Source organism: Symphalangus syndactylus, chromosome 2 (genome assembly GCF_028878055.3).
Source record: "Symphalangus syndactylus isolate Jambi chromosome 2, NHGRI_mSymSyn1-v2.1_pri, whole genome shotgun sequence".
NCBI lineage: Eukaryota > Metazoa > Chordata > Mammalia > Primates > Hylobatidae > Symphalangus > Symphalangus syndactylus.
Genome location: NC_072424.2, coordinates 27,887,644 through 27,913,809, shown reverse-complemented (window position 1 = coordinate 27,913,809; position 26,166 = coordinate 27,887,644). Strand labels below are relative to the sequence as shown.

Genomic DNA, 26,166 nt, shown 5'->3' with positions numbered 1-26,166 from the left:
AATGAGGATCTGAAGGATGATTCTTTGATGTAGATACTTTTGATAGACCATATTTTCTTAGAGATAATTTCAGTTTTTTAATGCAGTGATACTATTTTTGACATTTAGGGATACTTGTTATATATTAAGTTGCATGGCACTTAAGTGGTACCATTCTCTCTATATTTAAAGCATACCATTTTTGTCATATCGTTAGCCTTCTGTATCTGTAGGTTCCACATCTGCAAATTCAGCCAACCATGGATCAAAAATATTTAAAATAAATAAAATTTTAAAACAGTACAATAAGAAATAATACAAATTTTAAAATACTGTATAACTATTTACATAGCATTTACATTGTATTATTATAATTAATCTAGATATTAAAGTATACGGAAGGATGTGCATAGGTTCTATGCAAATACTATGCCATTTTATATAAGAGACTTGAGCATCCTTGGATTTTGGTACCTGCAGGGGGTTCTAGAACCCATTCCCCATGAAAACTGAGGGAGAATTGTACTTTTAATATATTATTGTAGCTTTAAAAAAGAGTGTAGTCAGTGATGGTTTCCTCTTATAAAAATACTTTGTTTTTTGAGAATGGAGCTCATCTTTTATGCCTTATCATATTGACTAAGAAAAAGATGGTGGTGTGAGATACTCCTTCACTTGTTAGCCCTATTCATAAAGGAGAGTTATGGACGTAACAGTTGTATTTGGATTTTATTTGGTAAATTTCATTTAAGTAAAGGAGACATAGATATGTAGGCATGTGTACTCTACAAATGACATTAGCCAAATCATAATCTATTTAAAACTTGGCATGTCCCAAATCCAAAAGTCTGAAATACAAAATGCTCTACAATCTGAAACCTTTTGAGTATGGACATGACATTCAAAGGAAATGCTTGTTGGAACATTTTGGATTTCAAATTTTTGGATTTGGGTTGCTCAGCTGGTAAGTATAAATGCAAATATTCCAAAACTTGAAAAAATCTAAAATCTGTAACACTTCTGGTTTCTAACCATTTTGCATAAGGGATACCCAGCCTTCATGTGTGTTAAAAACCTTTCAACGTGGAGTTCTTATTAAACTGAGGCTACAACTATGTAATGATTATTTTTCTAAAAATTTTAGATCAACCAGATGGCAACAGCACCAGATTCTCAGAGATTAAAGCTATTAAGAGAAGTAGCTGGTACTAGAGTGTATGATGAACGAAAGGAAGAAAGCATCTCCTTAATGAAAGAAACAGGTAAAATAAATGTGATTCTGCCTTATTTTTTTGTTGCAGATTACTGTTTTTGTGACAGAGTAGCTCCATGATAGGAATATAGTAGGTATTTAGTATACGGCAGCAGTAGATAATGCTGTTATTAATAAAAATTGAGAATCCATAACACCAGTGATGTTAGTAGCTTTTAAAAATATTGTGGAAATGCACACTGACTTTTTTTTTTTTTTGAGATGGAGTCTTGCTCTGTCACCCAGGCTGGAGTGCAGTGGCGTGATCTCCGCTTATTGCAACCTCTGCCTCCCGGATTCAAGTGATTCTCCTGCCTCAGCCTCCCTGAGTAGCTAGGATTACAGGTGCCCACCACCACACTCAGTTAATTTTTGTATTTTTAGTAGAGACAGGGTTTCACCGTGTTGTCCAGGCTGATCTCGAACTCCTGACTTCAGATGATCCGCCTGCCTTGGCCTCTCAAAGTGCTGGGATTACTCATATGAGCCACTGCGCCCGGCCGGCACACTGACTTTTTAAAAGGAAGCTTAAACTGAGGCCCTTACTACATGTTATAAAAGAACCAGTGTCACCATGTGTAAATTTGTTCTCTGGTGCTTTTCATAATAAAGGATCTTAACCCATTTATGCTTAGCATTCCATTATTGGAATCCTAAGCTTGTGGGTGTTACTTATATCCTACTGCTCAAGGTCATCGCCAAGGTCTGATTTTTCACAGAAAAAAATCTGCAACCTCTGGCATAAATGGGTTAATTGCTATTTTAGTATTTTAAATTTGGTTACCACATTACATCAAAGAAATAATGCTACAGTTCTTAAAAATAATTCAATTCAAGGTATATTTAAGAAGTGATATTACATAAAAATTTTATTCAATTCTTCTACCTCCCCATTTCTTTTAAGAGGGCAAACGGGAAAAAATCAATGAGTTGTTAAAATACATTGAAGAGAGATTACATACTTTAGAGGAAGAAAAGGAAGAACTAGCTCAGTATCAGAAGTGGGATAAAATGAGACGAGCCCTGGAATATACCATTTACAATCAGGAACTTAACGAGACTCGTGCCAAACTTGATGAGGTAAAATATTTACCTTTGACACTTAAAATCAGATTAATTTTGTTTTTATGAATTTGTTAAACTCAGGCCATAATTACACTTTTCAGTGATTTTAAATAGAAATTTAAAAAAACCTCTCAATGAATTTATTAGCAAGTTTTTTTGGTTTAAGGAAATTAGCCGTGTGGTCCTTGCTATATAGTATTATCTGAAATATAATCAGATGGTGGTATTAGGCAGACAAGATGAGAGGAAAGCCATTTTGAAGGCATCTTGTAGTATATTCTACACATTTTGTACAAAAATTTAGTGTTTCAGTTTTCTAGTTTAAAATCATTTTTAAAATTTTTGTAAAAAATTTGAGCGGTTGCTTGTGGTTTATTTTAATAGATATAAAAATTTTTATTAGATGTTATGAAGTATTTAGTAAATACAAAATGAGTTAGATATGATAACTTGTTTTTTTTCTTAGCTTTCTGCTAAGCGAGAGACTAGTGGAGAAAAATCCAGACAATTAAGAGATGCTCAGCAGGATGCAAGAGATAAAATGGAGGTAAGATTATAAACAAGGTTCATGTTAACTTCCTTTTTTCTTTTGAGACAGGGTCTTGTTCTGTCATCCAGGCTGGAGTACAGTGGTGCCATCATGGCTCATTGTAGCCTTGACTTCCTGGGTTCAGGCAATCCTTTTGCCTCAGCTTCCTGAATAGCTGGGAACACAGGTGTGTACCACCACACCTGTCTAGTTTTTAAATTGATTGTAGAGACAAGGTCTTACCATGTTGCCCAGGCTGGTCACGAACTCCTGGGCTCAAGTGGTCCTTCTGCCTCAGCCTCCTGAAGTTTTTTTTTTTTTTTTTAAGACAGGGTCTCACTCCATTGCACAGACTGGAGTGCAGTGGTGAGATCACAGCTCACTGCAGCTTTGATCTCTCAAGCTCAAGTGATCCTCCCACCTCAGCCTCCTATTTTTTTTATTTTTCGAAGAGATGGAATCTCAGTATGTTGCCCAGGCTGGTTTTGAACTCCTGGGCTCAAGGAGTCCTCCCACCTGGGCCTCCCAGAATGCTGAGTTTACAGACATGAGCAACCATGTCCAGCCATCGTATGTTTTTGACCATAGTAAACCCTTTTGTACCAGAATTATGGAATGATTACACGAGGGAGAGTTAGAGGAATTGAATATTGAAAAGACAGAGTAGTACTAAACATTAAGTGAAAGAGAATTAATGGTGTCACAATTCTGCTGTTGTACTTCTAATTGCCTGACTTATTTTCTGTTTAATACTTTTGGATAGGATATTGAACGCCAAGTTAGAGAATTGAAAACAAAAATTTCAGCTATGAAAGAAGAAAAAGAACAGCTTAGTGCTGAAAGACAAGAACAAATTAAGCAGAGAACTAAGCTGGAGCTTAAAGCCAAGGATTTACAAGATGAACTAGCAGGCAATAGTGAACAAAGGGTAAGTTAAAATGCTAAAAATGAAAGACGTGAATGTTCAGGTGAGTAGCAACTGTAGAAGACAGTCCTTTCTGTGACTGGTATGTGTTGGAATTTTTTTTTTAAGCTTTGCTGCGTTAACATAATTTGTACTCAAGTAACAACTTAGTACTGTCCCTTTGTTTCTTACATTAAAAGAGTTTTCATGTTACAGGTGGGTTTTCTCATGAAGTTTTTTTCATGAGAAAACATTTATGCTAGACCTAAATTATGCAAAAAATTTAAAGCAGTTTGCATTTTTACTTATCTTTATTTACAGAAACGTTTATTAAAAGAGAGGCAGAAGCTGCTTGAAAAAATAGAAGAAAAGCAGAAAGAACTGGCAGAAACAGAACCTAAATTCAACAGTGTAAAAGAGAAAGAAGAACGAGGAATTGCTAGGTCTGAGAACTTTCACCAACACTTTAAATTTCTACATCATATTATGTAAAACTAGGTTGTCCAAGGAGCTCAATTATATAGTAGCTGCTTTTTACACTTAATTCTTTTTGTATCATTTTGAAAAATGGCTTTATGTTTCTGTGTACAGTTGGCATTATTGGTTACAATTAAACTTGGTTATTATTCTCCTTTTCATCCCATTCTCTTCTATTTTGTGTAGATTGGCTCAAGCTACCCAGGAAAGAACAGATCTTTATGCAAAGCAGGGTCGAGGAAGCCAGTTTACATCAAAAGAAGAAAGGGATAAGTGGATTAAAAAGGAACTCAAGTCTTTAGATCAGGCTATTAATGACAAGAAAAGACAGATTGCTGCTATACATAAGGATTTGGAAGACACTGAAGCAAATAAAGAGAAAAATCTGGAGCAGTATAACGTAAGACGTTTTATAGCTGCTTTGTAAAAATCTTTCAGAAGAGATAAACGTGTTTAGTTTTATCTACTTCAAGTTTTCTTTTTAAATAAGTCTACATATTGCTCTTAAAATATATGACAGATACTTATTTAGAAAAGGCCTACACAATTTAATATGTAGTTCTCTTTTATAAAGAATATTATGTTCATGTCATTGAGGCTTTAATGTAGATTAAGTATATTAAAATGTATGTATGTATTTTTAATGTTTTTGAGATAGGGTCTTGTTCTGTCACTCAATCTGGAGTGCAGTGGTACAAACACAACTCACTACATCCTCCACCTTCCAGGCTCAGTGATCCTCCATCCTTAGCCTCCTAACTGGGACCACAGGCATGTATCACCAGGCCCAGCAAAATTTTTATTTATTTTTTTGTAGAGATGAGGTCTTGCCATGTAGCCTAGGCTGGTCTCGAAATCTTGGGCTTAAGCAATCCTCCCACCTTGGCCTCCCAAAATGGTGGGATTAGAGGCGTGAGCCACTGTGCCCAGCTTAAAATATGTTTTTATGAATTGGTAGCATGTGTCTTACATACCCTTAATTTTAACAAGATGTCACAACATATGTCTAAAACAGCTTGTTGGTAACATTTTTTTTTTTTTTTTTGAGATGGATTTTCACTCTTGTTGACCAGGCTGGGGTGCAATGGTGCGATTTCGGCTCACTGCAACCTCAGCCTCCTGAGTAGCTGGGTTTACAGGCATGCACCACCAAGCCCAGCTAATTTTGTATTTTTAGTAGAGATGGGGTTTCTCCGTGTTGGTCAGGCTACTCTCAAACTCCCAACCTCAGGTGATCTGCCCGCCTCAGCCTCCCAAAGTGCTGGGGTTACAGACGTGAGCCACCGTGCCCGGCCGATAGTAACATTTTTTTTTTTTTTTTTTGAGACGAGTCTCACTGTGTTGCCCAGTCTGGAGTGCAGTGGCGTGATCTCAGCTCACTGCAGCCTCCATCTCCTGGGTTCAAGCAATTCTTTGCCTCAGCCTCCCGAGTGGCTGGGATTACAGGTGCCTGCCACCACGCCCGGCTAATTTTTTTGTATTCTTAGTAGAAGCGGGGTTTCACCATCTTGGCCAGGCTGGTCTTGAACTCCTGACCTCGTGATCCACCCGCCTCGGCCTTCCAAAGTGCTGGGATTGCAGGCGTGAGCCACCACGCCCGGCGTAATGTTTGTTTTTTTAAAAACTTGATTTTTTGGTATTCCAGCATCATATGTTACATTTAGTTGTCACGTTTCTTTTATCTGCTTTAATCTGGACCAGTTCTTCAGTTCTTTCTTGACTTTTGGGACTTGACATTTTAAATTATTTGTTATAAAGTACATATATTAATATTTATGTACTTATTAATTGTATATTATATGTAACTATTTGTCCCTAATCTCTTCTTTTTTTTGGAGACGGAGTCTTGCTCTGTTGCCCAGGGTGGAGTGCAGTGGCACGATCTCGGCTCACTGCAACCTCCGCTTCCCGGGCTCAAGCAATTCTCCTGCCTCAACCTCCCAAGTAGCTGGGACCACAGGCACATGCCACCACGCCTGGCTAATTTTTTGTATTTTTAGTAGAATGGGGTTTCACTGTGTTAGCCAGGATGGTCTCGATCTCTTGACCTGACCTGCCCGCCTCGACCTCCCAAAGTGCTGGGATTACAGGTGTGAGCCACCATGCCTGGCCCCTAATCTTTTATAGTGATTTGCCCACTTTTAAGTTTTTGGTGACTCACCTTTAAATGTATCCAAAACCTCAGTGAAGTTTTAAAGAAAGAGCTGTTTTCTTTGTACTCATATTCTCACTTTACATAAAGAAAAAAAAATATAGTGGGGAGCAGACACAACAGCCTCTGTAAGCATAAACAACAGGTAGGTAAAATTGCCAGGAGTGTAGCCTGCTGTTTTTGGAAGTCCAGTCGTGCTGTGGTTTTAGTTGTGATACTTTTGGAGGGAGTGGAAAAGTTGGGTTAATCCAGGCAGTTCTTTATATGGTTAGTGTAGTCTGAACTGATAGTTACACCTCCTTTCTTGAAATAAAATGAGTTTTCTCTTGAGTTTATGAAACCAACCTCAGCAGATGCCCTTTTTGAAGGTGCCTCCAGTGAGAGAATTTATTCATTTTTTGTCATGCTTGAAGTTCATTATTTTCCAGTATTCCAGCCACACTTTTGGTTATCAGAATGACTGCTTGTGAAGATGAAGCCTTTCCTTTGGACAGAGATGATTTTATAGTGCTGATTTTGTTACGTAAATAGCCTTTTTTTTTTGAGACAGTCTTGCTCTGTTGCCAGGCTGGAGTGCAATGGCGTGATCTCGGCTCACTGCAACCTCTGCCTCCCGGGTTCAAGTGATTCTCCTGCCTCAGCCTCCCATGTAGCTGATTACAGGCGCCCGCCATTGCTCCCGGCTAATTTTTGTATTTTAGTGGAGACAGGGTTTCACCATGTTGGTCAGGCTGGTCTCGAACTCCTGACCTCAGGTGATCCGTCCACCTCAGCTTCCCAAAGTGCTGGGATTACCGGCGTGAGCCACCGCGCCCGGCATAAATATCCTTTTGCCTCTTGGTATAATCCTAAGTTAATTTTTCCACAGTGTATTTTTAAAACCTGCAGTATGAAAAATAAAATGTCTTTTTGGTGGTTTTATTATGCTTTATTACGGTTCATTTATGTGATACATATCCTACATACTTATCAAACTAAGTTTTTAGACCTTTCTAACTTATGTCAGTGGTATCTTGGCCGTAGCAACTGCTGTGGAGAAGGGGAAGCTCTTAGATAGTTTCAGTGCAAACTAAATGTTTTCTTTTCTCTTTTCCAAGTTGTAATGCATTTAATAAAGTCCACAAAACATTATATTTTGAATTTAATATAGGTAGCTTACTTTATTATTGGTTCTGAGTAGCATCATGGTGTCAGAAAGGGAACCATTAGTGTTCAGATACACCTGGAAAAAAAGTATGTAGGACTTTAAAAATACTGTAAGCTGCCAGGCACAGTGGCTTACGCCTGTAGTCCCAGCACTTTGGGAGGCCGAGGTGGATGGATCACGAGGTCAGGAGATCAAGACCATCCTGGCTAACACGGTGAAACCACGTCTCTACTAAAAAATACAAAAAATTAGCTGGGCGTGGTGGCGGGCGCCTGTAGTCCCAGCTACTCGGGAGGCTGAGGCGGGAGAATGGCGTGAACCCGGGAGGCAGAGCTTGCAGTGAGCCGAGATTGCGCCACTGCACTCCCGCCTGGACGACAGAGCGAGACTCCGTCTCAAAAAAAAAAAAAAGAAATACTGTAAGCTGTAATGCTAGTTAATAACACAACAGTCTTTGAACTGTAAAAGTTGAAACATTAATTTAGGAAAACTGACTCTTCAAGGTTTATACTCTTCTTTTAGCATGTGTTCAGATAGCCTGGGGATGAATTAAATAATTGCTGCAGAAAAGTTAAATTTTACATAGGGAATTTGTTAACTCTTTTATGGTTTCAGATACCACTGAGTCCCAAATTCCTTATGTGTAGAATTAAAGGGTTTAATTATCCAAGATGTTAAAAGTCATTCTGATTATCCAAGATTTTTTGAGACAGAGTCTCGCTCTGTCACCAGGTTGGAGTGCAGTGGCACAATCTCGGCTCACTGCAACCTCCCCCTCCGGAGTTCAAGTGATTCTCCTGCCTCAGCCTCCCCCAGTAGCTGGGACTACAGGTGCGTGCCACCACGCTTAGCTAATTTTTGTATTTTCAGTAGAGACAGGGTTTCATGATGTTGCCCAGGATGGTCTCGATCTCTTGACTTCGTGATCTGCCCACCTCGGCCTCCCAAAGTGCTGGGATTACAGGTGTGAGCCACCGTGCCCGGCCAATCTAAGATTTTATGACTCAGTAGTAACATTGACTTTTTGTCAGTGGAATTAGTAGTAACACTGACTTTTTTGTCCATTAAAATTTTGGACAAAAAGTGTTGCTACTGAGGACAAATAATTGTTAGTACTCTGTGGGAATATTTATAATTCCTTTGATATCTGACAATAATTAGTTATAATACAAACAGATGAATGTAATTACCTCATGAAGCAGTTTGAAGCCCTTCCCCTGAAGGATGATCTTCAGATTTATTTTGCTTGTCTTACTGCTTCCCAATAAGGCAAGGATTTTTGTTTGCTTTGGTCTTTGATGGTTCCCCAGCTCTTCTAAGAATGCCTGGTACATACTGGGCTTTTGGTAACTTCACTAAGTGGATGAAGTGTCAGCTTCCTTAAACTCTAGCCAATGAGGATATTGGATTTTTTCAGCTCAGTATAATCTGCTAAATTAATGAATACAGTTCATTAATTCTCCTTAAGGAAACAGCATCTTACGTTAGGTTCTTATAGATTTCTTATAGGTTCTGCCAAGATTTTTAACTCATTTTTCTTGAATGTAAAATAGTTGAAAATGGTTATGTTCTGTTGCGTGTGTGTAGAGGGGGGCAGTATGAAAGTATATAATGCACTATTATGAGAACTTAGAATTTTTTTTCTAAAATTCTGGAGTGTATATTATAGAAATAGGAAAATTTAGATCACTAATGAGCAAATTAACTTTTATTTTAGCAACATGTTTTAGAGTATTTAATGGTTTGTGTTTTCTGGTGGTATGCTCTTTTGCCTAAAGACAACTTTTAAAAACTGAAATTGGGCCGGGTGCGGTGGCTCAGGCCTGTAATCCCAGCACTTTGGGAGGCTGAGATGGGCGGATCACAAGGTCAGGAGATTGAGACCATCCTGGCTAACACGGTGAAACTCCGTCTCTACTAAAAATACAAAAAAAAAAACCAAATAAACTGAAATTGGATTTTTCAACAGCATCATTGAGGTATAATTCACATACAGTAAATTGTACATATTTAGTGTACATCATTTTTCCTAGTCAGGAAAGTGGCAAAAATTAAGTATATAATTTGATGAGTTTTGACATACATATATATCTGTAAAACCATCACCACAGTTAAGACAATAAACATGTTTATTACCCAAAAGTGTTTTCCATACCCCTTTGTAATTCCTCCCTCACCTTTTGTCCCCTTCCCCCATCCATCTGCAACCACTGGTTTGCTTTCTATCAGTGTAGATTAGTTTGTTGAAATTGAATTTTAAATTTATTTTTATTTCCACAGAAACTGGACCAGGATCTTAATGAAGTCAAAGCTCGAGTAGAAGAACTGGACAGAAAATATTACGAAGTAAAAAATAAGAAAGATGAACTACAAAGTGAAAGAAAGTTAGTATAGACTAAAATATGCATTAATGTTTTTAGTAATGTTCGTTACTAGCTGTTATGTGGTCTTTAAGTTCAAGTTAACCGGTCAGGGTTGTTTTCTGTTATTTTGATTCTAAACTGTATACTGTTAATGCATCCTCATATGTGTTTAAAATTAAAGATGGTCTACTTTTTATTTATTAGCTACTTGTGGAGAGAAGAGAATGCAGAACAGCAAGCACTTGCTGCTAAAAGAGAAGATCTTGAAAAGAAGCAACAACTTCTTAGAGCAGCAACTGGAAAGGTGGGCAGGTTCCTTTCATCACCTCTGTTTACACTCAGTCATTGAGTTAATCGTTACATAATAATTTTTTACCTTTCAAGGTGTAGGTCATGGGATCCAAGTGATAAATAGGAGTCCAAATTATCTTCTAAATATGAAATGATAGAGATTAAATTGTTTTATTACTACACGTACTATTAATAGTAACACTTTTGATGTTCAGATAAAGAGCCCATTTTTCACACTACTGTTACAGAACAGAACCTATCATATAAGGTGTTACCTGTAGTTGGCATATCGTGAGGAGGTGATGTGTTTGTTGGAGAGGATGTTTAGTTTAATCACTGGTATATTTTTAAAACGTATGGTGTTGTGGGCTCATTCCTTACCAGGAGTGCCATTGATGATATTATTTTAACATTTTTCATTTCTGACAATTTACAGGCCATTTTAAATGGAATAGACAGCATAAACAAAGTGCTAGACCACTTTCGTCGAAAAGGAATAAACCAGCATGTTCAAAATGGCTATCATGGTATTGTAATGAATAACTTTGAATGTGAGCCAGCTTTCTACACATGCGTGGAAGTCACTGCTGGAAACAGGTTAAAGCTTTGCTTAATATTTAGCATTTTTAGAAGAGGGAATAAGAATAGCTTAAGAAACAACTTTTGTAGTTTTTGTACAATGTATCTTCCATTATCTTTTTATATCTCGGTTCCTTATTTAACTTTCTAATTAAAGAAGTAGATGCTAAGTATTTGTTCCTAATTATAGAAGCTAGAACTTTCCTCTTTTGGGAGTTTCTCCCTCCCCGCCATTGGAATTTTTAAAGTAGTCTTATTTTCCAAAATTATTTGGATTATATAGGAAAAAATTGTTTGATGCTTAAGTGTTTATAACACTTTAAAAGTGCACACCTTTAGTCCCAGCTATGCAGGAGGCTGAGGTGGGAGGATTGATCAGTTTGGGCGACATGGGGAGACCCTGAGTACCAATAAAGATTTGTCTTACTCTGTTTATATTTAGGTTATTTTATCACATTGTTGATTCAGATGAAGTCAGCACGAAGATTTTAATGGAGTTTAATAAAATGAATCTTCCTGGAGAGGTTACTTTTCTGCCTCTTAACAAGTTAGATGTCAGGGATACAGCCTATCCTGAAACCAATGTGAGTCATTGTGTGATAAGGTGTATTTCTCTTTTATAATGTTATTTTTTATCACATAGCCTAACACATGCTAGTGCCCAGGCACTACACACTGGGATTCAGTGGTCTATGAGATAAAAATATCTGTCTTCCCGTGGACCTTAGTGCTGAGTGGGTTTTGGGGAGGGAGACAGAAGTCACAGCCATGATTGGTGTGGTGATGCACGCCTGTAATTCCAGCTACTTGGGAGGCTGAAGTGGGAGGATCATTTAAAAAGAAGAGAAAAAAGCTAAGATATGAAACAAATCATTGCATATGTGCAGTGTTGAAAGCATAAGTACAGGATACTTTGAGAGCATATCTGGGCGTGACATAATTAAGGTTAGGGAGTTGGAGAAAAATTCCCAAGGAACTGTCATGTAAAGATTTAAAGTGTCTTGATATACTTTAAAAATAAATGAAAAAAATGGCCAGTAAGGTGATAGACTTTGGAAGCATAATACTGCTTTTGTTGGTAACAAAAGTGCACTTTAGGTGGATTAAAAATATTCTTCTGACACCATTCTTAGAACAGTGTAATTGCTTTGAGTTACTTGACTTCAGAATGTTTATAGTAGTATCAACTGTTTTACCATCCTCTGAAGTTAAAGCTGAAACTCCATGAGAATGATCAAAAATTTAAATGGAACATTAAGAATCTTGTAAGCTATCAAAGGGTCTGGCTTTTTCTGCTATCACATCTACAAATTGTCTTTGAAGTTTGGGTAAGAAAAATTGAGTCTCAAAAACATGATGTATGAATGGAACGAGACACAAAGGAACACATGGAGTGTGGTTCCATTTATGCTGCATAAACAAAACCAAACTTAGGGCCGGGCTTGGTGGCTCACGCCTGTAATCCCCTCACTTTGGGAGGGGGAGGTGGGCAGATCACCTGAGGTTAGGAGTTCAAGACCAGCCTGGCCAACATGGCAAAACCCTGTCTCTACTAAAAATACAAAAATTTAGCTGGACATGGTAGTAGGCACCTGTAATCCCAGGTACTTGGGAGGCTGAAGCGGGAAAATCGCTTGAACTGGGGAGGCAGAGGTTGCAGTGAGCCAAGATCATGCCGCTGTACTTCATCCTGGCAACAGAGCAAGACTCTATCTCAAAAAAAAAAAAAAAAAAACTCATCATCACTGGCCATCAGAGAAATGCAAATCAAAACCACAATGAGATACCATCTCACACCAGTTAGAATGGCCATCATTAAAAAATCAGGAAACAACAGGTGCTGGAGAGGATGTGGAGAAATAGGAACACTTTTACACTGTTGGTGGGACTGTAAACTAGTTCAACCATTGTGGAAGTCAGTGTGGCAATTCCTCAGGGATCTCGAACTGGAAATACCATTTGACCCAGCCATCCCATTACTGGGTATATACCCAAAGGACTATAAATCATGCTGCTATAAAGACACATGCACACGTATGTTTATTGCGGCACTATTCACAATAGCAAAGAGTTGGAACCAACCCAGATGTCCAACAACGATAGACTGGATTAAGAAAATGTGGCACATATACACCATGGAATACTATGCAGCCATAAAAAATGATGAGTTCGTGTCCTTTGTAGGGACATGGATGAAACTGGAAAACATCATTCTCAGTAAACTATCGCAAGGACAAAAAACCAAACACCGCATGTTCTCACTCATAGGTGGGAATTGAACAATGAGAACTCATGGACACAGGAAGGGGAACATCACACTCCGGGGACTGTTGTGGGGTGGGGGGAGGGGGGAGGGACAGCATTAGGAGATACACCTAATGCTAAATGACGAGTTAATGGGTACAGGAAATCAACATGGCACATGAATACATATGTAACAAACCTGCACATTGTGCACATGTACCCTAAAACCCTAAAGTATAATAAATAAAATAAAAATAAACCTAAAAAAAAAAAAAAATACAGAACTGGGAAGTGCAAGGAAGTGATTAGCACAGTCATGGCAGTGGTCGTTTCTGGCAGGTAACCACTGTAGGTAACTGCTTTGTGATTAGGAAAGGAGCACACCCATGACTTCTGGGGTTTCAGCAGTGCTCTGTTTCCTGTGCTGTGTGGTGGTTATGTTGGTGTTCTCTTTATTAATTTACACTGAATACTTAACTACATTTTTCTGTATATGGGATATATTTTCATAATTTTTAAAATCCTGTTCTAACAAGTTTAGGAGAGAGAAAATGAAATTTTATCCAACAAAATATTTTCCTGAATATCTAATTTAGATCTATAAAATATGTAAAATTAAAACATTTTGAGGAAATACTATTTATATTTAGCCCTTTTATGTGAGAGATATTATCGTAAGTTTTGCATCTATTAACTTATTTAGTCTTCACAACTTTATAAGGAAGGTATGTATTATCTATGATTTTGTAGATAAAGTAACTGTTATCTGAGGAAGTTAAGCAACTTGTCCACAGCACACATCTGATAAATGGTGAAACTAGTGTTTGAATTTGGGCAGTCTAGCTTCAGAACCACTAAACTCTTTAGCACTATTAGGCTCTGCTATTGAAAACCTTGATTACAAGAGCAAAAGGATATTCTAGTGGAATGAGTCTTCTAACTACTTCAGGGAAAACCCCAATGGTTTTGAAATATAATGGTGTTGATGGTTTATTTGTATTTCATAAAGATGTAATTTCATAATTCTAAGTTTTTAGTTAACTGTGTTGTGATCTGTTGACAAAATTTCATTTTTAGGATGCTATTCCTATGATCAGCAAACTGAGGTACAATCCCAGATTTGACAAAGCCTTCAAACATGTGTTTGGAAAGACTCTTATTTGTCGTAGCATGGAAGTTTCAACCCAGCTGGCCCGTGCTTTCACTATGGACTGTATTACTTTGGAAGGTTTGTAATACTAATTCTTAGCTTTAAACAGATAAATTCTAACAAATCATTTAAAACATACAATCTGACTGGGCGCGGTGGCTCACGCCTGTAATCCCAGCACTTTGGGAGGCCGAGGCGGGTGGATCACCTGAAGTCAGGAGTTCAAGACCAGCCTGGCTAATGAGGCGAAACCCTGTCTCCACTAAAAATACAAAGATTAGCTGGGTGTGGTGGTGCACACCTGTAGCCCCAGCTACTCAGGAGGCTGGGGCAGGAGAATTGCTTGAACCCGGGAGGCAGTGGTTGCAGTGAGCCGAGATCGCGCCACTGCACTCCAGCTTGGGTGACAGAGCGAGACTCTGTCTCAAAAAACAGAGACATATAATCTGTATAATATGTCACTTGAGCTGTATGCATGTCTGATGAATATATCTTAGTGTATTTTGGAGACATTCTGGTTTTGAGAGTATTCGAAAAATTCATCTTTTGCCTTTGGCCAGGCGTGGTGGCTCACATCTATAACCCCAGCACTTCGGGAGACCGAGGCAGGTGGATCACTTGAGGCGGGGAATTCAAGACTAGCCTAGCCAACATGGTGAAACCCCATCTCTACTAAAAATACAAAAAATTTGCTGGGTATGGTGGCACACACCTGTAATCCCAACTACTCAGGAGGCTGAGGCATGAGAATGGCTTAAACCCGGGAGGCAGAGGGTGCAGTGAGCCAAGATCACACCCCTGCACTCCAGCCTGGGTGATAGAGCAAGACCCTGTCTCAAAAAAAAAAAGAAAAATTTATTTTCAATTATTTTATCGTTTTTTAAATAGTTGATTTGTTCAATTAAGAGTCCAGACGGTTCGTACTTGATATTTAGTTGGTGTCTCTGAAATGTAATCATTTGGTATATAGCAGGGGTTCTTAACCTTTTTTGCAGTGTGGACTGCTTTGGCTGTTTGAAGCCTATGGATCCTTCCTCACTATTTATTTATTTATTTCTTACTTTTTTTCTTTTGCACAACAAAAGCCACATTCAACACAGTTTTTAATGCATAAATTAAAATACTTTGGATCACAAAGGAGATGAATTGTATTGGCATGGTTATTTAAAAAAAATTATATAATTCTTTAACGTATTCAAAAAAACAAGATTTAGTAGTGGGTCTAATAACTACCATAAGTTTGAAGTACTGATACATGTAAACAATATTTTGACATCTGACAAGTGTTATCTAATATGAAAATAGCTCCTCTTTTGGTAAAGTCACAGGTACTAATACTACTACTGTGGTTCTTGTCCTGTTCGTTATAGAAGGGAAATGCTAAATCTCATTTTGAGGTTAATAAAAATAAAGATGTAAATTTTTTTCCTACTCAAATCACAGATCTTATGAATTTTATCTTTGGAATCCAGATTAAGAACCTCCAGTATATAGGTTTAGTTTACCTGCCCTCAGTTTTCTTTTTTTCCCTCTTTATTTGTTGAAGAAAGCAGGTAAACCCATCTTCCCCCAAGCTTTGTTTCTGTATATGTACATTTTGTTGTGGTTGTTTTTGAACCATCCAAGAATAAGTAAAACATCATGACATGTCATCTTTAAAATTTAAGCATGCATCTCCTAACAATAAGAACATTCTTTTGTATAGCCACAGTATCACTGTTACACCTAAGAAATTTAACATTAACCTAATATCCTCTAAAAAGTATCCATATTCAAATTTTCCCAATTATCCTAAAATATTTTCCTATTTAGGATTAAGACAAGTATGCATATAGTGTCTTCTCTTTTTTTTTTTTTTTTTTTTGAGATGGAGTTTCGAGCCCAGGCTGGAGTGCAGTGGCATGATCTCAGCTCACCACAACCTCCGCCTCCCAGGTTCAAGCGATTCTCCTGCCTCAGCCTCCCAAGTAGCTGGGATTACAGGCATGTGCCACTATGCCTGGCTAATTTTGTATTTAGTAGAGACGGGGTTTCTCTATGTTGGTCAGACTGGTCTCGAACTCCTGACCTCAGGTGATCCACCTGCCTCGACCTCCTAAAGTGCTGGGATTACAGGCGTGAGCCACCACGCCCGATCTAGATTCTTTAAATATAAGACAGTTCCTCCTGCTCCCTTCTCCCCACCCAGAAAAATCCAGAAAAGTTCCATTTTCTGCATTTGTCTTATTGCTTCATCATTGTTTATATTGTTGGCATGAATGCTACGTGAATGATATGTACTTATGGTGTCATATAATGTGTCCCATTGTTAGTGATACTAGGTTTGATCACCTGCAGATCTCTCTGTTGTAAAGGTATCCCTTTGCCCCTTTGTAATTTAATAATATGTGAGATTATTCTTCAAATCAGGTTCTCCCAACAACTTCACTAGTTGCTTTAGCACCTTTGTTGACTCTTGCCTGAATCAGTTATTACACTGGGGGGTTTCAAAATTGTGATTCTTAAATTCTGTCATGCTGCTGCATTTATTAGCTGTCACTCTTCTGTAGAAAAGAGTCTCCACTTTTCGTTTTTTTTAAAACTATCACTGTGATTCATGAATTCTTTTAAAAATTCAATGTGTTATTACATTGGTATTGTTATTTTGATGCTCAAATTTTCCCAAATATGGCCAGTGGAAATTTTAGGCTAGGTCCTGTGTCCTACTAATATTTCCTCTTTAGTCTTCACTTCCTTGCTCTCTGGTAGATGTTCAGGTTCAACTGGAGGGTCTTTTTTTTTTTTTTAAAGACTACAAATTTTGGCTGGGCACAGTGGCTTGACCCTGTAATCCCAGATACTTGAGAGGCTGAAGCAGGAGGATCACTTGAGGCCAGGAGTTCAAGAACCGCCTGGGCACATAGCAAGACCTGGTCCCTACAAAAAAGGTGTGGTGGTGCACACCTGTAGTCCTAGCCACTCAGGAGGCTGGAGCAGGAGGATCACTTGAATCCAGGAGTTTGAGGTTGCAGTGAGCTGTGACTGCACCACTGCACTCCAGCCTGAGCAACAGAGCAAGACCCTGTCTCAAAAAAAAAAAAAAAAACTAGCAGTGAAAAGCAAAATTTTTCTGGGTGGTTTAAATTCTTTTCAATTCTCATTATATACTTAAAACCTGTAGGTTAATTTTTTCATTATAAGTCAATTTATCATTGAATAAAAAAGTTGTACAGACCTATTACATATGTTTTGTTTATAGGTGACCAAGTCAGTCATCGGGGTGCTCTAACTGGAGGTTATTATGACACAAGGAAGTCTCGACTTGAATTGCAAAAAGATGTTAGAAAAGCAGAGGAAGAACTAGGTGAGCTTGAAGCAAAGCTCAATGAAAACCTGCGCAGAAATATTGAAAATATCTTTTTGTTTTGTGCATGATAGATATTGTGGGGGAAGAACTGTGTTTTGGTTGCCATATATAATCTTTTGTTTTTTCACATATTAAAAATTTCTTGTGTTTTATTTAAGTTCAAGAGCTTATGTTTGTTTAGACTAAAAGCTATTTTAATGATTCTTTGTTTAAATGTTAAGTAGCTAATACCATCAAGTCACTTGGAAGAAAAGAACCCATAGAACACCAAAATAAAGGTTGTATCAGGCAAAGAAAGAGGAAACTGAGAAGGATCAGTTCGTGAATTGTACAAGTAAAACCTTGGTAGTTTTTTTTTTTTCCTTCTTCCCTGTTAAATTTACGTAAGCAAGAGATAATGTTTTAAGGAAGAGAGTGGGGGAGGCATCAGTAATGTTACATACTGCTTAGAAGTCAAATATATAAGGACTGGCAGTTCGTTTTACTTGTGCAGTGGCATAGGCCTGTAGTCCCAGCTACTTGGAAGGCTGAGGCAGGAAGATCAGTTGAGCCTGGGAGGTGGAGGTTGCAGTGAGCTGAGATCGCACCACTGCACTCCAGCCTGGGTGACAAAGTGAGACCCTGTCTCAAAAAAAAAGGTGGCAGGGGAGGGTGAAAAATTAGATTTTACTGTCTTGAAGTTATTTGGTGCAGATTTAATGTTAGTGGAGGAAATGGCTGTCAGATAACCAAGTCTGAGTAACCAGAGTTGTTTTTTTTTTACATAAAAGTGGTGCTACATGAGGAGTGGTTAGTTCAGTTCACAAACGAAACAATTGTGTATGTGGATTTTCTTAAACCACCATGGTGCTTTGGTATAAGAAGTACTTTATGTGTGCTTTGCATTTTGCCACACAAGTTGAAAAATATAGGTACTTGAGCATCAGGAATAGATACAAAGTTAATGATTTTTAACTGCTTCAGGTGAAACTGGCTTTTAAAAACTGCAGATTTATAACTTCTGTGCCATCAGTGCATGCACAGAAAAAGAAAAATAAGCACCTGAGCTTTGACCTTGGAGGGGTCTGCATATCACACTTTAAAGAACTGCCTGAATTTGGCAAGATGTTATCACAGAGAGTATGGGGAAATACTGAGGAAAAGGAGGATGTTGACAGTGTATACCAGCTGTCTTCCTGTGTTTGATAATCCAGCTAGATTGAATTATTTCTTCTACACATGGCAAGAACTACTCTTCATACATAAACCCTTAACATAGTGCCTTAAGCATAGTAACAGTAAACATTTGTTGAATGAAAAGATATTTAAAAGTATGTAATATTGTTAGATTTCACCTAACCTCCTTTATGGTTTTCCAAGAATTTGTTTTGTATAACATTTAGTAAAACAGTATACATGTTATTCTGAGAGTGAAATGGTGGGGTGAAATGTTTCAAGCTTCTTTATGATTGAACGCGTTTTGGGTAATGTAGTTCGGCATTGTTTTGGTCCATAAATCTGAGGACATACATGTTATTTGGGGGTAAAGAAAAGGAAGGGATACATGGTGTTGTATCTAAAAATAATTCAGAACATATATTTACAACCTGGAGATAATTTTCCTTAGCCTTGTATATGGATTAATAATGAAATTGATCAGTTGATGAACCAAATGCAACAGATCGAGACCCAGCAAAGGAAATTTAAAGCATCTAGAGATAGCATATTATCAGAAATGAAGATGCTAAAAGAGAAGAGGCAGCAGTCAGAGAAAACCTTCATGCCTAAGGTTCGTAAGTATATCTTTGGTTATAGATCAATTGTTACAGATTAATAATATGGATCATGCATTATATGGTTTATCCTTGAATTTTGTGTTTCATTTTTGTTTGGACCCATACTTTTTCTTTTTGAAGACAGAGTCTCTGTCTCGCCCAGGCTGGAGTGCAGTGGTGCGTTCTCAGCTCACTGCAGCCTCCACCTCCTGGGTTCAAGCGATTTTCCTGTCTCAGCCTCCTGAGTAGCTGGGACTACAGACGTGCGCCACCACATCCGGCTAATTTTGTGTTTTTAGTAGACATGGGGTTTCACCATGTTGGCCAGGCTGGTCTCAAACTCCTGACCTCAGATGATCCACCTGCCTTGCCCTCCCAAAGTGCTGGGATTACAGGTGTGAGCCACCGTGCCCAGGCTAGACCCATACTTTTGGATATCTACATCTATTTTACCATTCTTAAACCCATGGATACCCAACGTCTCCTATTGTTGGCACGTTCAAACTTTCCACCTTCATTGAACAAATAGGCATTTGAAGCTATGACATAAGAGTACTGTCTGATGGTCAGTTTTTGTCAGTAACCATTTTTATCTGAAGCACAATGGAATTAGTTGAATATTTGATTCCGTTTTGTCCAGATTGTATTAAAATTAGAAAGCAAACTTACAAGTGATAGTGTGTTACTGGTCTCATAAACTTAGTTTTGACAAATCTTTTATGTAGTATAATACTAAAACTACAAAGAGCTTAAAAAAAAAAAAAAAAAAACGAGATGTGCCTACAGTTGTACCATCCTAACACATTCTGACAACTTTTTTTTTTTTTTTTTTTTTGAGGGGGATGGAGTCTCGCCCTTTCGCCCAGGCTGGTGTGCAATGGCGTGATCTCAGCTCACTGCAACCTCCACTTCCTGGGTTCAAGCGATTCTCCTGCCTCGTCCTCCTGAGTAGCTGGAATTACAGGCGTGCGCCTCCTCACCCAGCTAATTTTTGTATTTTCAGTGGAGACGGGTTTCACCATGTTGGCCAGGCTCATCTCAAACTCCTGACCTCGTGATCCACCCACCTTGGCCTCCCAAAGTGCTGGGATTACAGGCGTGAGCCACTGTGCCCAGCAACTTTTTGTTCTTATAATATGCCTGAAGATTTTTGTATAGTTTAATCATGGAATATGATCTGTCCCACCCTGCCCCACCTATACTATTACATCATATTTTTCTTGTTGCTAGAGTCCTAATTACCAAATTAATAGGCACCTAATATTTGAGTTGATATGTCTATGTATTTAGCTCAAATATAGATTGTTTTAAAATTTGCACTATAATAACAGTGGCTAATACCTTACTAATAAATGGATAATGTCATATAGCAACGTAGCTTACAGAGTTTGGAGGCAAGCTTGCACGCTATGGAGTCTACCAGAGAGTCATTGAAAGCAGAACTGGGAACTGATTTGCTTTCTCAACTGAGTTTGGAAGATCAGAAGAGAGTAGATGCACTGAATGATGAGATTCGTCAACTTCAGCAGGTAAGTACACAGCTGACTTGGAAAAAAAATTCGTTAGTAATTGGCTATTGTGAAAAGGGCCTTTCTTGCTAACTAGGGGAATATGAAAGAAAAGAACTGAGAAAATATTAAAATGAGGCTTGGACTTTTAATATACATAGGAGTAAATAATATTTTGTTTTTCTAAACCATTCTAGCTAGGTTAGGATTATACAAGAAATTTTCATTTCCTTAAAATTTAGTTAATTAGCATTACTTATTAGTTGTAAGTATTGCTGTGAGTTTGAGCTTGTTAGCCTTACCATATTTATCTTACTACCTTTACATATTTAATGTTTTAAGCATTTTAATTGATTGTTAAAACTGCATAGATGTAAACTACCAACACTGATTCTAAAAAATGAAAAGCAGTTAAAGAAACTGTTTTTGACAGCATGCGTTATAAAAAGAGCCAGCCACAAAAATTTAACATTATGAATTGACAAGAGAAAAATGAAGAAAGTATAGGGCTTTTTTGAAGAATATAACATAGTAAACTTCATTGCAGCTCACGTGAGCATAAGTACTATAGAGGACAGCAGATGAGCACCATTCCTGTGTGTGAAATGTACATGCTTATGTAGACAACTTTTTCTTAATTCTAGGAAAACAGACAGTTGCTAAATGAAAGAATTAAATTAGAAGGTATTATTACTCGAGTAGAGACTTACCTCAATGAGAATCTGAGAAAACGTTTGGACCAAGTAGAACAGGTGTGTATGTGTGTGTTTTTTTTTTTTTTTAAGGGCTCCTTGGTGGCCATGACTTATTCCAAGTGGTTATATCAGAGGCTCTGATTGAAAGCATGGGCTTTGGGGACCGAAAGCTTAGTGTCTATGGGCCTTGGGTTGGAATTCTGCCACCTAGTGTGTGATTTTGGACAAGTCACTATTTCTAAGCCTCAGTTTCTTGTAAAAATTAAGCATTATCATACTTGTTTTATATAATTGCTATCCTGGCATATTCTAAGTACTTAGTAAATGTTAATATTTTTTCAGTGGTGTTAGATGCTTAGAAATTTTCTAGTAATTATGTCTTTTTTTCTTCCTTTTAATGGATACTTCTAAGTATTTGTAATTATATGAAGTATTTATATTTTTTGGTTTTCTTGAATGTTTATTCAGACAATAGCTATAGAAAATTTTGGCAGTCATAACATTTGAAACTAATGGAATTTGTATTTTTTGTTACAGGAACTTAATGAGCTGAGAGAGACAGAAGGGGGTACTGTTCTCACTGCCACAACATCAGAACTTGAAGCCATCAATAAAAGAGTAAAAGACACTATGGCACGATCAGAAGGTGAATTTTTATGTAGTAAAATTTTGTTTATATGCATGTTTTATAAAATTGTTTACTACAGAATGAAGTGTCCAAATAGGCAGAAGCATCTACTAATCCTTTTTTGTTTTCCATTATAAACAATGTATAGCGAACGGAATTTAGTAAGTTGACTATAAATAGTAACTTTTGTTTTACTGAAATGTTTTGACAATTTTGAGACCATAAATGATTCATTTTGTTGATAAAATATGAAATACCTGACTCAAGTTTCTCTTATCACTTAGTTGCTAGAAAATAACGGTAGTTTATAAGCATTAACATTGAATAGTGAAAATTATATATTTGAGTGACTCATATATACTTCTAATTTTGTGCTGACTTAACGTGGAGTTCATAAATTTTCACAGAAAATTTTAAACACTGACAAAACCTAAAACCTATTTTGGTAGGTTTGATCATAAAAATCTTTACTCAACATATAACACTGGCTTTAAAATAGGTATTATAGCCTAATTTTGCTTTTTCCGCCCCCTTCTTAGATTTGGACAATTCCATTGATAAAACAGAAGCTGGAATTAAGGAGCTTCAGAAGAGTATGGAGCGCTGGAAAAATATGGAAAAAGAACATATGGATGCTATAAATCATGATACTAAAGAACTGGAAAAGATGACAAATCGGCAAGGCATGCTATTGAAGAAGAAAGAAGAGTGTATGAAGAAAATTCGAGAACTTGGATCACTTCCCCAGGAAGCATTTGAAAAGTACCAGACACTGAGCCTCAAACAGGTTGGTTTTAAATTTGAAGTCTTGTTACAAATTGCTTAGTATATAAATTTATATGAATACATATTTTCTCTTTATAGTTGTTTCGAAAACTTGAGCAGTGCAACACAGAATTAAAGAAGTACAGCCATGTTAACAAAAAGGCTTTGGACCAGTTTGTAAATTTCTCCGAGCAGAAAGAGAAGTTAATAAAGCGACAAGAAGAGTTAGATAGGGGTTACAAATCGATCATGGAGCTGATGAATGTACTTGAACTTCGGAAATACGAAGCTATTCAGTTAACTTTCAAACAGGTATGTTTTGCTTTGTAGTTTAAAACATACACACAGAGGACAAAAGCTTCAGCTCTTTTCAGTTTGTAAAGATTTTAAAGCTTTTTTCCTCATTAACAGGTGAATCTAATACATGTGAACAAACCTAGCATATAGGTTTACAGTAACTTGAATGTTTTACACAGCCCTTAGAAGGAGGATCTAGTCTGTTATCCTTGTTCTTAAGATTAAAAAATAATTGGTTGCTTTTAAATATTCTACTTAAGTGTTATATATAATTCTACCTAAGCAAAATTTATATTTCAATCTGCTTTTGTTTTAAGGTATCCAAGAACTTCAGTGAAGTATTCCAGAAGTTAGTACCTGGTGGCAAAGCTACTTTGGTGATGAAGAAAGGAGATGTGGAGGGCAGTCAGTCTCAAGATGAAGGAGAAGGGAGTGGTGAGAGTGAGAGGGGTTCTGGCTCACAAAGCAGTGTCCCATCAGTTGACCAGTTTACTGGAGTTGGAATTAGGGTAAAATACCTTTATATTCCATTTTCCTCAGAGCATTACCACAATAGAATTTATAGTATCTTTTGCAAATCTGATTGGTGCATTATATGCAAGTTACTTTTGAAAGATGGTGGTGATTCTACCCTTTAGGATATTAACTTATAATGTTTATTCTTAGGTGTCATTTACAGGAAAACAAGGTGAAATGAGAGAAATGCAACAGCTTTCAGGTGGACAGAAATCCTTGGTAGCCCTTGCTCTGATTTTTGCCATTCAGAAATGTGACCCAGCTCCATTTTACTTGTTTGATGAGATTGACCAGGCTCTGGATGCTCAGCACAGAAAGGCTGTGTCAGGTACAGTTTCAGTACAGTTTTGGTTTTATATTTAACAATAAGCTGGTAATATTTGCTGATGTATGTATGAAAAAATCAAATTCAGGCAGTTTTGAATTTTAGTAAGAGTAAAGATAGTTGCTTTTTTCAGATCTGCTGAAAAGAGAAATTTGTTAAAGCACTGTTTTCTTTTTACAGATATGATTATGGAACTTGCTGTACATGCTCAGTTTATTACAACCACTTTTAGGCCTGAACTGCTTGAGTCAGCTGACAAATTCTATGGTGTGAAGTTCAGAAATAAGGTAATTTTATTTTACATTGAGTTTAAGTCTGTATTTAATCAATTATATTTGTTGAATTCTGGTTTTATGTTACTTAAATAGTGAAAGAAAACTTAGAAAGTCTTTGCTTATCTGATGTCTTTGTGAAGAAAGAACTTTTCCTTCAAATAACTGTGAAGTTTAGCAGTATTTTATGGCATTGCATTGGTTTTATTTTCATTGGCATTAACAAACAATATCTTTCTGTCCAGTCTATTCAGTGCTTCTGTAATGCACAGTCTTTAACAATTACATATGTTCATTTGTATGGACTGCATAGCTCTTCCTGGGTGTCTTCCCAACCTTAAAATTCTTGATGAAATAGCAAAGTAATAGTGAACAAAAAGGTAGTTTAGATGTTTAGGCATATTTATTTCTTCAGAGCATTAAAATACCTATTTTTTAAATCCATGCGTTGAACAAACACAACTGTAAATAAAGGTTTTGTAAGTCAGTGCTTCAGAATTATTTTCCTTCATACGTAAAATACAGGTGATAGGCCGGGCACAGTGGCTCACGCCTGTAATCCCAGCACTTTGGGAGGCCAAGGCAGGTGGATCACCAGGTCAGGAGTTTGAGACCAGCTTCGCCAGAATGGTGAAACCCCCATCTCTACTAAAAATACAAAAATTAGCTGGGCATGGTGGTGTGCACCTGTAGTCCCAGCTACGTGAGAGGCTGAGGCAGAAGAATTGCTTGAACCTGGGAGGCGGAGGTTGCAGTGAGCCAAGATGGTGCCACTGCACTCCAGCCTGGGCAACAGAGCAAGACTCCATCTCAAAAAAAAAAAAAAAAAAATTAAAAAATGTAGGTGATAGGCTGTATATATTTACCCTATACAATGCAAACACTGATGTATTTAACAGATTTTTGTTTTTAACATTTATTCTGCAGGTTAGTCATATTGATGTGATCACAGCGGAGATGGCCAAAGACTTTGTAGAAGATGATACCACACATGGCTAATTGGAAAATACTACCTACTGGTTTGGGAGATATGTATAGTAATATGATTCTCATACCCAGGAACTGTAAATTTAAACCTAAATATTTGGCCAATAGTTTTCAGACTTAAAGCATCATAGTCCTTTTATATTTGTCTTTGTATTTTATAAGATACTCTGTAATGTCATGTTTGTACTTATAGTTTAAGAATTTAATTTCCTGTACAACTTTTTGTAAAATGTTCTATTTTAAATGTTTTGAAACATGCTAAATATTCTTTCCTAATTATTTTATCACTTATACTGCCTTTTTTATAGCTTCAATTAAATAATCGGTTTTATGACTAATTTAGTGTTTTGTGTGGCTTTTCATTTGTCACAGTCTCTTCCAGTGAGAACACTAATCAGATTGGATGTAAGGCCTCATTTTAACTTAATCACCTCTTTAAAAGGCCTGTCTCCAAATACAGTTAAATTTGAGGTATTGAGGGTTAGGACTTCAACATGTGAATTTGGGAAGGGAAGCACAAAATCAGCCCCTACCATGGTATATTTATCATTGATATATTACTATCAGCTAAACTCAAGATTTTATTCAGATTTGACTAGTTTTTCCACTAAGGCCCTTTTTCTTTTCTAGGATCCCACAGAGGATACATTACATTTACTTATCTCCTCTAGTCTGTGACAATTTCTCTGTCATTGTTTATCATATCTTGACAATTTTGAGAAATATTCAGATATTTTGTAGAATGTCCCTCAAATTAAGTTTGTCTAATGTTTTTCTCATGGTTAGATTGGAGCTAATACCACAGAAGCGAAGTATTCTCATTACCTCATATAATAGTACATATTATGAACATGTTTTATCACTGATGTTTACCTTGATCACCTACCCAACACTGTATTTGCCAGGTTTCTTTTTTGTGAAGTTACATTTTTTTCCCTTTC

General features: G+C 37.2%; 1 protein-coding gene across 2 annotated transcripts in view; it reads left to right on the top strand.

Annotated features, from left to right (window-relative positions):
- The window catches only part of SMC3 (structural maintenance of chromosomes 3), a 37,441-nt gene extending 11,878 nt beyond the window's left edge, over positions 1 to 25,563 (top strand). Inside the window, exons 8-29 of one of the 2 annotated variants that reach the window (XM_055249489.2) lie at positions 1,124 to 1,241; positions 2,136 to 2,311; positions 2,763 to 2,843; positions 3,589 to 3,753; positions 4,051 to 4,172; positions 4,393 to 4,606; positions 9,786 to 9,889; positions 10,073 to 10,172; positions 10,596 to 10,756; positions 11,181 to 11,322; positions 14,060 to 14,210; positions 17,371 to 17,523; positions 19,095 to 19,246; positions 20,603 to 20,761; positions 21,385 to 21,492; positions 21,973 to 22,081; positions 22,603 to 22,850; positions 22,928 to 23,140; positions 23,443 to 23,634; positions 23,792 to 23,969; positions 24,147 to 24,253; positions 25,166 to 25,563. In XM_055249489.2, the coding sequence (XP_055105464.1) occupies positions 1,124 to 1,241; positions 2,136 to 2,311; positions 2,763 to 2,843; positions 3,589 to 3,753; positions 4,051 to 4,172; positions 4,393 to 4,606; positions 9,786 to 9,889; positions 10,073 to 10,172; positions 10,596 to 10,756; positions 11,181 to 11,322; positions 14,060 to 14,210; positions 17,371 to 17,523; positions 19,095 to 19,246; positions 20,603 to 20,761; positions 21,385 to 21,492; positions 21,973 to 22,081; positions 22,603 to 22,850; positions 22,928 to 23,140; positions 23,443 to 23,634; positions 23,792 to 23,969; positions 24,147 to 24,253; positions 25,166 to 25,237 (3,225 nt within the window). In that variant the 3' untranslated portion in view covers positions 25,238 to 25,563. Of the gene's footprint in view, positions 1 to 1,123; positions 1,242 to 2,135; positions 2,312 to 2,762; positions 2,844 to 3,588; positions 3,754 to 4,050; positions 4,173 to 4,392; positions 4,607 to 9,785; positions 9,890 to 10,072; positions 10,173 to 10,595; positions 10,757 to 11,180; positions 11,323 to 14,059; positions 14,211 to 17,370; positions 17,524 to 19,094; positions 19,247 to 20,602; positions 20,762 to 21,384; positions 21,493 to 21,972; positions 22,082 to 22,602; positions 22,851 to 22,927; positions 23,141 to 23,442; positions 23,635 to 23,791; positions 23,970 to 24,146 lie in introns of both variants that reach the window. The other variant, XM_063626005.1, reaches the window with a different exon arrangement.
- The last annotated feature ends 603 nt before the right edge of the window (positions 25,564 to 26,166 follow it).